Source organism: Armigeres subalbatus, chromosome 2, assembly GCF_024139115.2.
Source record: "Armigeres subalbatus isolate Guangzhou_Male chromosome 2, GZ_Asu_2, whole genome shotgun sequence".
NCBI classification, from domain to species: Eukaryota; Metazoa; Arthropoda; class Insecta; order Diptera; family Culicidae; genus Armigeres; species Armigeres subalbatus.
In genome coordinates, this window is record NC_085140.1 from 171,725,312 (window position 1) to 171,738,849 (window position 13,538).

General features: G+C 38.6%; 1 protein-coding gene across 4 annotated transcripts in view; it reads left to right on the plus strand.

The window, feature by feature from the left end:
- Positions 1-13,538, plus strand: part of LOC134211206 (uncharacterized) — a 99,543-nt gene that overhangs the window by 53,123 nt on the left and 32,882 nt on the right. For all 4 annotated transcript variants that reach the window (XM_062687890.1, XM_062687889.1, XM_062687892.1 and 1 more), the window contains exon 2: positions 8,156-8,555. In XM_062687890.1, the coding sequence (XP_062543874.1) occupies positions 8,429-8,555 (127 nt within the window). In that variant the 5' untranslated portion in view covers positions 8,156-8,428. The remainder of the gene's footprint in view (positions 1-8,155; positions 8,556-13,538) is intronic.

Here is a 13,538-nt window from a genome sequence, read left to right on the forward strand (position 1 = left end):
GAAAAACCAACTTATTAAAAAAAAAAACAGCTTAATCCACCTAGCGGCGATGATGCCTTTCTCGTGCATCGTAAAAAGTACTGAAAAAATCACATAAGAAAGGTCAAAAAAAGCACTTTAGGTGAATATATCGCATATTTTCTATCATTTTGCATGTTTTTGCATTAATTACTATGCATTGCCATTATTCTTGAAAAATATTTTTTTCTCGGTTTTGAAATTTTTTTCCAAGGGGGTTCCCTTGGGAAAAAACAATGATTTTTCGTTAAATATCTTGGCTGTGCATATGCACAGCATATGTTTCGAAATGGACAAATTGATATGAAATTTGCGAAAAAGAATCCACGTGTCTTGGAGGGACTCGAACCCTCAACCTCCTACTCTCTAGATAGGCGTGATAAGCTATAAGAGAGCTAACCGCGGTGGAGGTTGGTACTCGGATTCTGATGGCTTTTCCGCAAACGTGACCTTTAAGTGGTCTTGTTGTGTAGGGGTTATCACGCCTATCTAGAGAGTAGGAGGTTGAGGGTTCGAGTCCCTCCAAGACACGTGGATTCTTTTTCGCAAATTTCATATCAATTTATCCATTTCGAAACATATGCTGTGCATATGCACAGCCAAGATATTTAACAAAAAAATGGTTTTCGTACGGCCGAGTTGCCGAATAATATGCAATTAATAATGATTTTTCAATAATTCCGAAATGCAATGTCCGATCGGGCCAATTTTCAATAGCAAACAATGGGACCGCATTCCCCGTCGAATGCAACTTGTTGCGAGTAAATCGGGTAATGCTAAGTTCCAAAAAGTGTGCCAAAAATGTGTACACATACACACATAACACATACAGACATCACCTCGATTCGTCGAACTGAGTCGATCGGTATATAACACTATGGGTCTCCAGGCCTTCTATCAAAAGTTGTTTTTTGGAGTAGTCCTATAGCCTTTCGGTACAACTTTGTTGGCTTTTTTGTCCATCATTTCTCCATCATGACCCATAGTGCAAAATAATACATATATTAGCTGCTACAACATATCAAAAAATAAAAAATATTGAAAAATTCGTTTTTAAGAAAATCGATTTTTAAATTTTATTTTCAATGTTTGAATTTGTTTTCACAGTGTATATTTTTTTCACATAGCCCCATTGATTACATAAAACATTGCCAAATACACCAGAAAGATCTGACAAGCCGTTTTCAAGTTATATTTTTTTGAAAGTGTTCAAGGTGTTTTTGCATAGGCCCATGTCAAAAGGTACACCAGAGTTAAAATGGCAAACCAATGATGCAGATAATGTTTTTTGGCTATTAAGGACGTATATTCAAATTTCAGGGAAATCGAAAAATTCAAATATAAATCGACCTTCGATTTCATCCGGAATAATTCCGGGGTTGAGTGGGGTACCTTTTTTTCTCAAATCAAATGACCTTGCTAAAAGTCTTAAAACTATTTTTTTGGAGTGTCCTACTTCATAAAACCACGAGACATGTTCAATAGTGCCTCTTCCAAGGTTCCTTGGTGGGTTTGGACAGGTTCTGCGGCATTCCGAGGACCTACCCCCCGGGAAGTGGCCACTTTTCGATTTGACCCGAAACCCATCTTGGGACGTCTCAAACTTGAGGTACCTGAGTGGTTCTGGTCAGTTTCAGTGGCATTCTGGATTCCTGGGTCCCCCGAGAAAGTGGCCACTTTTCGATTTCATACAAAACCAATCTTGCGACGTCTCAAACTTAATGATTTCGCGGAACGAGCTCAATAGAGTCTAATTTGAGGTACATGAGTGGTTCTGGTCAGGTTCTGTTGCATCCCGGGGACCTGGTTCCCCCGGGGAAGTGGCCACTTTTTGATTTGATCCCAAGCTCATCTTGTGACGTCTCAAACTTCATGATTTCGCGAAACGAGCTTAATAGATTCTAATTTAAGGTACCTGAGTGGTGCTGGTCAGCTTCCGTGGTATTCCGGGGACCTGGTTCCCCCGGGGAAGCGGCAACTTTCTGATATGATCTGAAACCCGTCCTGCGACCTCTCGAAAAATATCGTGAAAGTCACAGTCGTTTTTTTGCCAGTGACAATTTTCCCAATTTGTTAATCAAAATCAGGATGGACAAACTCGAAATCTTTCCAGGCTCCGTTTATAAATAAGGCTTGATCGCGACAAAATCTGGACACAAAACGTTGAGAACAAAAGTAACCTGCTGTTGGTTTATTTTGGTACGTCTTTCACTTCAAATGGCTTCATTCCTCATCGATGCACATAGGAGTACGCAGTGCAAAAGCGTGGCCAAAAATATGCGAATCATTTTGTCGGCTGTAAATGCATTCAATTAACAGCAAAGCGTATTTTTTTGTTTTTGTGCTCTTTGTATTAAACTAGTAGTGAAGTATGACCACCGGCGGCGTCAGTTGTTGTTATTAGGTAGAGCACCACTTGGCGTAAGAACGCTGCCTTTGGGAACTACAGCGTACTTGCGACGAGTGGTCTCTGACTCTGAATCTGTCAATGATTATGATTTGTATGTTAATTTTCATTCTTTAATCTAATTCCGATTTGTGTGCTTTCCGAAAATGTGCTTCGTTTGTTCACTTCGACTATATAAAATTGTCATCGGATAATGTTAAAGTCCCTGGATAATGTATTGATATTAATATTACAATCAATGGAGCAGATCAGATAAATTCGTTGCACTTCAACCGCTTTATTTCTTAACAACCTTTTACATCCGAAAAATGCGTATGCTTTTCATCAAAGTCCAGCTCTTCTTTGAAAGCGAACCATTTTATGAGCTTAGTCGTTCAAAATCATATTTATTTATTTTTTTCGCCTGGCTTTTCTTAGAAAACTTAACTATATTTAAGGGTATGCGATAACACACTTTTTCCTAACGAAACGAATCGAAACGAAATTTAAAATGTCTATGTTGATTCGGATCGAAACGAAACGAAATATGGATTTACTTTCGAAATTTCGAAACGAAACGAAGTCAAGGTTCATTTGATTCGAAATTTTTCGAATCGAAACGAAATTTCAATTTTTTCGGAATTTTGATTGAATTGGTTTTACATTATGTACGCAATTCGGATTTCACTTTTTTGAAGTCAAATAACTGTTTTACGACCAATAGAGTTATAATAACAGAAGAGGCAGTCTGTGATAAATCACCGCATTCTCGCCGCATATACCATTGGCGATAAGGCAATAACCCAGCATATATGCCGCTTTCATAGTCAAAGACGAGCTTAGCTTGATTAACTGTACACATCGTAATTGCTAATCATGATTGTCCGAGAAAAAGCAAATATGCACAGCTCACCAATTAAATAATATTCTTGGGATACAAAAAAGTTATTCTTATTGTATACTTGCTTCGGAGTTTCCAAATCATGACCAATAACGATGCTGGTCACGTCCTTACAGTCAATTTGGGATTAGGAGAGGAAAATTAGTTTAACACTCATTGTTATAAAATAGCGGTTCTCAACCTTTTCCTAGAGAGGTACCTTTCGAACTTTTGCATTAATTGAGTTACCCTCTATGTCTTTTTTGCTGTAAATGAAAATAGTCGTAGCTCTTCAAGTATATCAAAAATGGACCTGAAATCTAACGGAATATATGGCTCTCCATAAACTTTTCTGAAATTTTAATTTTTTTAAACTTCCCAATTAAAATTAAGTTCTTACATCAGGTGTTTCCGAGCCTCTTGAAAGGAGGCTTCCGAGCCACTTGAAAGGAGGCTTCCGAGCCTCTTGAAAGGAGGCTTCCGAGCCTCTTGAAAGGAGGCTTCCGAGCCTCTTGAGAGGAGGCTTCCGTGCCTCTTGAAAGGAGGCCTGAGCCTCTTGAAAGGAGACTCTGAGCCTCTTGAAAGGAGACTTCCAGGCCTCTTGAAAGGAGACTTCTGAGCCTCTTGAAAGGAGGCTTCTGAGCTCTTGAAAGGAGGCTTGAGCCTCTTGAAAGGAGGCTTCTGAGCCTCTTGAAAGGAGGCTTCTGAGCCTCTTGAAAGGAGGCTTCTGAGCCTCTTGAAAGGAGGCTTCTGAGCCTCTTGAAAGGAGGCTTCTGAGCCTCTTGAAAGGAGGCTTCTGAGCCTCTTGAAAGGAGGCTTGAGCCTCTTGAAAGGAGGCTTCTGAGCCTCTTGAAAGGAGGCTTCTGAGCCTCTTGAAAGGAGGCTCTGAGCCTCTTGAAAGGAGACTTCTGAGCCTCTTGAAAGGAGGCTTCTGAGCCTCTTGAAAGGAGGCTTGAGCCTCTTGAAAGGAGGCTTCTGAGCCTCTTGAAAGGAGGCTCTGAGCCTCTTGAAAGGAGGCTTCTGAGCCTCTTGAAAGGAGGCTTCTGAGCCTCTTGAAAGGAGGCTTCTGAGCCTCTTGAAAGGAGGCTTCTGAGCCTCTTGAAAGGAGGCTTCCTGAGCCTCTTGAAAGGAGGCTTCTGAGCCTCTTGAAAGGAGGCTCTGAGCCTCTTGAAAGGAGGCTTCCTGAGCCTCTTGAAAGGAGGCTTCTGAGCCTCTTGAAAGGAGGCTTCTGAGCCTCTTGAAAGGAGGCTTCCTAGTCTTTGATAGGAAACTTCTGAGCCTCTTGAAAGGAGGCTTCCTGAGCCTCTTGAAAGGAGACTCTGAGCCTCTTGAAAGGAGGCTTCCTAGCCTCTTGAAAGGAGGCCTGAGCCTCTTGAAAGGAGGCTCTGAGCCTCTTGAAAGGAGGCTTCTGAGCCTCTTGAAAGGAGGCTTCCTGAGCCTCTTGAAAGGAGGCTTCTGAGCCTCTTGAAAGGAGGCCTGAGCCTCTTGAAAGGAGGCTTCCGAGCCTCTTGAAAGGAGGCTTCCGAGCCTCTTGAAAGGAGGCTTCCGAGCCTCTTGAAAGGAGGCTTCCTCCTTCTGCAAATAGAGGCTTTCGAATCTGTAGACTCTAGAATCATATTCTTAACATATTATTCAACATTCTGTTTTGACCCGGTAGATTGCATAGAAGATTTTTAAAATTTGTTCATTCGAGGTTTTGCCCTTTTGATCTTTTGTCCCACATCTTTTCATCCATTGTACTGGTTGTGAAGGACAGGATTCAATAGGCCATGATTTACTGATCGTCATGCATAGGATAAGGGAGGTATTTTGGACCACCAGTTCGAAGGCTCATATTTTGGACCACTGAGTGCAAATTCCTCTTGGTGGTCCAAAATAAGAGCCCCCGTAAGGGTGGTCCAAAATACATCCTTTACCCTATTATGTACAAGACAAAGTTTAGAAATAAAAAAAATACAAAACTTTATCAATAAGTTTGGATTAAAATTGTAATTCATCCGCCATTAAGCATTTCATCCGAGGTACCCCCTGGGCCCGGCAAAAGTACCCCTAGGGGTACATGTACCCCAGGTTGAGAACCGCTGTTACAAAAGACCGAGGAATGCTCTGCATCTCCGTGAGCGCTACGGGAAAAGAATCGTAAGCGACTGAATATTTATTGTAAACAAAGTTATTTTGAAAACATGAAGACGAAAACTGTGTTTCCAACACAATTCAATGTGCTTCGTTTAATAAGCTTCTACAATACGATCGATTCCGTACTAAATAATTTTGTGATCTTCGCTGCAGACATTAGATTTATCACTTCGCGTTCTCCCACACTATCTGGCGTGATCAGCATCTACAAGATGCCGTCCCATGACCAGCAGCAACACAATCGATTCCGCATTCATATTGTACAAATAGTAAAAAATATCACAAAATATAAATTTGAAACTTAGAAATACTGAAGACGTTTTATAGAAGAAAACTGCATACGTATTTGTCGACCAATAATGGGGTTATTTATGTAGTAAGCGTTAATAGAAAAAAATGTATAACCTAAAGTTTTGAAAACAACTTAACGATTTTGTTTAGCGGCGCAGCCAAAATTTTTGTTAATATAAAGAACGGTTTAAGTTTAAATTTGTTTCGAAATTCCGCGGAATTCCGTTAAATTTCGTTAGAAGCTAGTTTTTTCTAGCGAAATTTTTGTAATTTTACGAAACGAAACGAAATCATGAAATGCGATTTCGCCATGCTAAAATTCCGCGAATTTCCGCGGAATTTCGTTTCGAACCACCTGAAACGAAATTTTTCGAAATACCGCATATGCTTAACTATATTCAAATAAAAACAACTCACGTTTGCGTGAGGATACGTGAAATGTTTTTCTTGGAGCTTTTTGAGGAAAATCCAATCTTTCCAACGCTGACAATTTTGTTGCTTGATCGGGTTTGGAACCTAATCAAAAATTTAATTTTGTAAAACATATTATTGTAAAAAAGATAAAAAAAGCTAGCTATTAATGTCATCATTATGGATCACCTAAAAACAATTTCAGATCGAATCATGCTTGGAAACGATTTTATATACTCTCATTATTGGTACCCATATTGATTTTCAACTTAAAAATATTAAAAACCCAGAAAAACACGATAAAACATGAACATTTTTTCATGAACAATTGCAATAAAACTAGCTTGTAAATTATGGTGAAGTTTTGGCAGCCAGCATTGCTCACAAGTAATCAATATTGATCCAAAAATCCCAGGGCAAGTTAGTATTACTATTTGAGGGAACAAAAAAGAAAAATAATATGGAGATATCTAAAAATATTGTTTTTGACTTTTGGCCAGGATTTAGGCTGAAATACTCCTTAGTGCGATGCTTCGATGTATGTACGAAACCTGATGACATTTGATTTTTTTTTTAAATAATACGTGCCGAAAGATCTGGCATCCTCAGTAGAATCGTAGTAGAATCGAGCTCGTATCCTTCTGGTGGCTCATAAAATCCGTTTTTGTTCCACTCTCTGACGTTTTAGACATTGTCAAACAAGCATCGACAAATTTTAAAACGCTTTGAGCAGTGTTCACATAAGACCAAAATGTTTTTAGTCAGTTTCTGGATCGAGAGACCCGAATTTCAATTGCGACTGCACACAATTCTTTCCGAACCTGCAATTCCTTCGATGCCATTATTGACTACGTACTTGTAACACTTATAGAAAACTATTTTCACTTATAGAAATATATTTTCAGAAAGTACAGACATACATTCATCAATCTACGAAATATTTCACTCATTGATGAGCTATTTCAAAAGTTATACATGTTTAAAGGTGACCAGATTTTGTCGCGTACAAGCCTTACCTGGTTCATACAAAATATTTTTTCCCGCCCATATATTATATCTCCTATATATTATATCTTTTATATTATATGTTATGCCTTAATTTTTATCTTGTCTAACCTTTATTCATTTATTTAAACAGGGACAGCTACTTTAGAATTAATGGCGAATAAAGCCCTTATGTAGCATAAAGTGTATATAATGTTTATATTGACAAAAATGAAAAACTTTGACCTGAATACGTAAATATCGTGATACAATTAGTTGGCAAACTGATAGGAATCAACTTTTTATCCAAATCATTCTACTCAGCGCCATAATCATTAGAGCTGCTTTGTTACCCGCGTTCTAATTGCGAACCATTTCAGGGATCTCCATTCACGTCCATTAATTTCCTCGCTCGAGCCTAATCTCGTGACCACATTCTGTCACCCTGCCATAGCAAGTAATCTACAATCAGCAATGGTGATCTTGCCGGCCGGTGTTGTGCACTGTCGACGTTTAGTTTCCCATGACGAACCTCTGTTTCCGCGGCACGATACGTACATAATAGTAGGAAAATTGACCAACTAAAGATTATAAATATATTCACTTTTTAAAGCCTGTCTAAAGAATCAATTCAAGCTATGTGAATCATGATACACATAAATTAAACCAAATTCCATTGACTCTACTATCTAATAAACTTATCAAATAATTCAGCAAATTCAAATACTTGAAACACTATTGCCGAATAAAGGCAATTAATGATGCCATAACATGCGGAAAATTGCCATGCATTTCTAATTGAATGTATATTATTGGTTGCTTGACCAGTTCATTCGCATGAGTTATTTCGCCCGATAAAAATCAAGCTAACCAGAAATTAGTTTTCCACCAGACGAGTCTCGTTATCGTACCGCAATCGACAGGTGACACGTGGTTTCGATAAACCTCAACAACAGTCGATTCTAATCTGGCCATTGACCACCGGCGCGCTCCAAATTTAGGCATGATTAATTCACGATCGATTTTGTTTTCTCTGCTTACTTTTTCAGAAACTATTCAAAGCCCATAACCGCAACCGAATCGGCCGAGTAATAACAGCCGATAAAATCGGTGAACCCTAACAATTGACAAACTAAAAAGCCGTAAAGGGCAACGTTCACCGTATGCTTATCAGATCCAGCTGTGCAGAATAAAGTGAAAGTGAATTCTGGACATTTGACGTAATAGGGGCGCAAAACTATTCGCCTTCGCTTGGAACAAAACGGACACAGTAAACTATTTGTGAGCGGTGCGAAAGGGAATCCGCACAGCAGGAACTGAAAATGGGTTGCGCCAGCAGTTCACCGCTAATCAACGGTGGTGGTCCCGGTGGCATCGTGGAAACGGCCAAGGAAACTGCCAGCAAAACCGCCAACGAGGTTTTGCACGCTGGGGAAACGGCAATTCACGGTAAGTGACTTTGGATCGGGCTGGAAAATAAATTTGAGTTTTACTCAGGAGCTGAGTTTCTTCTTACGCAAAGCAAAATGACAAAGGAAGTAATCTAAGTTTGATTGAAACCGTCCAAGGAAGTTAAACAATTTTAAACTGAGTTGAAAAGGGCGATCAAGTTTAATATGATACGATAATGAACTTATCGTCGACTATGGTGAACAAACGAGTTAAAGTAAAATTACTAAGCGTAGAAAAGTTTTACTTTTTGTATCAAAATAGTTGTCTTGAAATTAGAATTTAAAATATCTTGAAAACAGATGATTTCAGGAAGTTGATCAGAATAAGCATTATGCTGCATAAACAAATGAAGTTTACCAAGTATTTTGAAACTAGATAACAAGATGCGACGATTTGTAACGCATGAATAGAAAATTCCCGGGCAGAAGCTATGAACAGAATAACAAAACATGATATGGACTTGATTGATATAAGAGATAAAAGAACAGACCACAATATCAAAATTTTGCACCGAAATATCATTTAAATATCAAGATATGCTATGGATAAGAACAAACTAATGGCACTTGATATCGATCACTTATTACAAATAATATATCTTGATATCCTCATGATATTTTAGTGCAAAATATTGATATTGTCGCCTGATCTTTTATCTCTTATATCAATCATGTCCATATCTCATTTTGCTATCTTATCAACATTTGATATTATTGAGCTATTTTCTGCTACTCGGGTTGTTTTACTAGCTCTTACTGAATAACTTTACTTATCGTAAGACGAGCACTATTCTAATAAACACTACAACAATGTTGTGGAGTTGAACAAAACAGGTATATTATTTATCACACAAGTTTATTTAAAAGAAATCACAAATCGGCTCGGATTACGGTATCAAACTTGTCCATCCTTACCAACCACTGCTTTAAGCTTATCGTTAGAATCCTTGTAGCCCCTATTCTAAGCGTCGACGAGCACCGTCAACGGTCAGTACATCTGATAGTGTGGCATGGGCAGAAGGAAAGGTGAAAAATCAATGACCCTTTGGGTCTGTTCACAAATTACGTAACGCTTTTGGGGGGAGGGGGGAGGTCCAACTTGTGTTATACTTTGTTACACTAAAAGGTGGGGGAGGGGGTGGGTACTACCAAATGTTACGCATAACGCGAATAAAAATTTAGTTGACTGTTTTTTTTAATCATTTATTGAAGTAATTGCTGTTTATCGTTATCGTATATTAGTCATCATCGAAATCAAGCATTCTGACATAGCAGGACTGATATGCATAAAATACCAAGCGAATTTTGTATTTCTCGACACCGCAGTTCCGCAAAACTATGTAAATGGTTATGATCGCAAATTTTCGTTTCTACTAGCTGCATTCTTGATATCCTTGATTTTTGATCATGTGTCGTCCCTATTCTAACAGTGTTGAAAAATACTAAAACCCAAATGCTTCAGAGAAGGAAAAAAATCTGCCTTTAAAATTTTTTCAGTTACGCGTTACATGGGGGAGGGAGGGGGTACCAAAAATGTTACTTTTTGTTACGAGGGGGAGGGAGGGGGTCAAAAACTCGGATTTTTGCGTTACGTAATTTGTGAACAGACCCTTTCTTGACGCTTCGTGGTGGGCTTCCATGCCCCGAAGTCATAAGCAACCCAACACCAGACCAAAATAGAACTCTAAAAGTCAATTAATCAAATTTTCACACTCCCGCCGCACTCCATCGTCCACGTGTTATTTTTGTGCTGGTCTACTTTATCCTGCAGAAATTTATTGGGGCTAGCTGCGGTCTCCCCCAGGTCATTATTGTCCTCAGCACAACGCCTTATTTGCATAAAGCTCCGCTTCGTACATGTCTTATATATTAGTTTATCAGGCTGCCGAAACAAAATGATATGCAAATTTTTATTACAAATCACTTTCCCTTTGTGATCAAATTTACTGTAGCAACGTTGTGATTGCCTGTTACGATTTTCCCATGAATTTTGAGCTTCATTTCAGATCCTCGGCGGTCACGAATAGGTATACAAATCGGCCGGCCAATGCAAAATCTCTTCAATAAGAAATCGTTCCAGGAGGTAAAGTTTTTCCCATTTGGATTCAAATTGAATTGTCTGTTTTGTTTGGATATCTCACAAATGAGTGCTGACACCCGAAGGTACCTACATATCCCCAGCTTTCACCTCCCAGAAGAGAGAGAAGAATCCTCCAACATCAATAAAAGATGCTGCCCGAATTAGCATGTTGTTTCCATCGGTTGGGCTTGATTTGGCGTTGGTTTTGGATGTGGTCCGATGGAAGACTTGTATTTTACCATCGGATGGTGACATTGAAAGGTGGGATATAATTTGATTTGGAAATTGATTTTTTTTTTAAATCGATCGTCTTGATTTTGGAATGTTAGCTGGAGGAATTGGAGTGTCATTCCATAATGAAATTATACTAGATTCTTCGGGGTTTTGCATTAATATTTCTTGGATTTAGTATTTATTTGAATCCAATGTAGAAATGAACAGTATGGCTTTAAAATTCACGTATATAACTAATCATCAATTAAATATACGTGGATTTTACTAACTGGCGAATTTTAAATTATTTGTTTGACAATGCTCAAGGATCCTAAAAGCATTACATGTTCATAAAAAACCCGAATTGGGAACTTTTGAAAACAGTAATTGGCAGTTTGGCAATAAATATATCGAATAACATTTCCCAACACTGTACGCGACTTTTATTTTGAGTAACACTTAAACCGTTTGGAATTCTTTCTGTACAGATTTATTTGAAAGAAAAAACTCGAATTGAGAAGTAAACAATAAGAAGTAATAAATGAGAATTGAGAAGTTGTAAATAATAAGTGAGAAGCGAGAAGTTCCACTTCTCATTTCTCAATCCCAATTTCTTACTATGTAAAATGTGACGTCTCACTTCTCACTCCTTATTTCTATTAAAAAGTGAGTATTGCTAGGTGAGAAGGAAGAAATAAAAAGTAATCAAAAAGGAATGATATGTGAGAAGAAACAAGTGAGACGTTACAAAGCTCACTTATTTTCTCTTGTTACTTTTCATTTCTCATTTTTTATTTATCTCTTCTTTCAGTGAGAAATGAGGAGCGAGAAATGAGAATCATTTCTCACTTTTCATTTCTTGCTTCATTTCTCAATTATCATTAATCGCTTCACACTTTTCACATTCATTATTGTTTGGCTAAATGACATTTAACAATTGTATGCTCTTTCGACCAAACGACCATTCCCCCTATTCTAAAAACATCAAATCTTACTGCAAGATTTTTATATCTCTTGACCCAAGTTGAGTGTACCGGCCTATGTCTCCGGGAATTACACCTGTTATTCATCCTGAAATCGCTATAAAAATTCCAAATGGAATTCCACCAGAAAGTCTTTCGGGAGTTCCCTCAGGAATGCTTTTGGAAGTTCCATCTGGAATTTCTCCGAGAGCTTACTCATAAATGTTAAGATAAATTCTTCTGTGGTTTCCTCCAGAAATTCCTCCAAAAATTCTTCCGCGAATTCCTGCAATATTTCCTCCATTTCCATATTCTCCGTAAATTCATCCAGGAATTCGCCAGGAATTTCCTCCAGAATTGCTTTGCAAATTTCTCCAGGAATTGCTCCGAAAGTTCCTCTAGAAATTCCTCCGGAAATTCCTCCAATACTTCTTTTGGAAACTTCTACAAGAATTTCTCCGAAATTTCTTCAGGAAACTCTTCGAGAAATCCATTCAGAAATTTCTTCGGGAATTTCTCCGGGAATTCCTCCACGATTTCCTCCGCAAAATCCTCTACGATTTCCTCAAGGAATTCATCCCCAAATTCCTCTACGATTTCCGATTTCCTGGGGGAATTCCCGGAGAAATTCCCGGAGAAATTCCCGGAGGAATACCCGAAGGAATTCCCGAAGGAATTTCCGGAGGAATACCCAAAGGAATTCTCGTAGAAATACCCGAAGGCATGTCTGAAAGAAATCCCTGAAGAATGCCTGAAGGAATTTCCGGAGGAATGCCCGAAGGAATTCCCGGAGGAGTACCCGAAGGAATTCCCGGACGAATATCCGAAGGAATTCTTGGAGGAATTTCCTTAGGAATTCTTGGAGGAATTTCCTTAGGAATTCTTGGAGGAATTTCCTTAGGAATTCTTGGAGGAATTTCCTTAGGAATTCATGAAGAAATTCCCGGAGGGGTTGTCGGCGGAATTTCAGGAGGGAATCCTGAAGGAATTCCTGGAAGAATTCCCGGAGGATTCCTGAAAGTAATCCCAGGAGAGATTCCCGAAAGTAATCCCCAGGATTTTCGAAAGAATTCCCGGAGGAATCAAGGACATAAATTCTGAAGGAATTTCCGAAGGGAATCCCGAAAAAATTCTCGAAAGAATTCCCGAAAGAACTACCCGAGGAATTCCTGCAGGGATTCCGGAGAAATTCTTGCAGGAATTTCAGAAGGAATTACTGAAGGAACTCTCGGAGGAATTTCTGAAGGAACTCTTAGAAACATTTCTAGAGAAACTCACGGAAAAATTCTTAGAGGAATTCCCGGAGGTATTTTTGAAGGTATTCCCAGAGAAATTTTTGCAGAAATTCTTGGAAGAATTCTCGCTTAACTTTTCAAAAGGACCTAAGTATCATTTTTATCACGAATTAATTTGTATAACGCAATCAACAGAAAAAACACGAAAGCTTTTGATTGCAGTACTAAAATTAATAAATGAAAATTTTTTTACTTAGGTCCTTTTGAAAAGTTGAGCGAGAATTCTCGGAAGAGTTCTATGAGGAATTCTTGGAGGAAGAATTTCCTAAGGAATTCCTAGAAGAAATCTCTGATGAATTCTTCTGAGAAATTCTTGGAAGATTTCCCGTAGGAATTGTTAGATGAATTCCTGGAGGAGCTCTTGTAGGAATTCTCGGAGGAAATCTTGAAGAAATTCTTGGAGGAAATCTTGGAGGAGTTCCCGGAGAAAT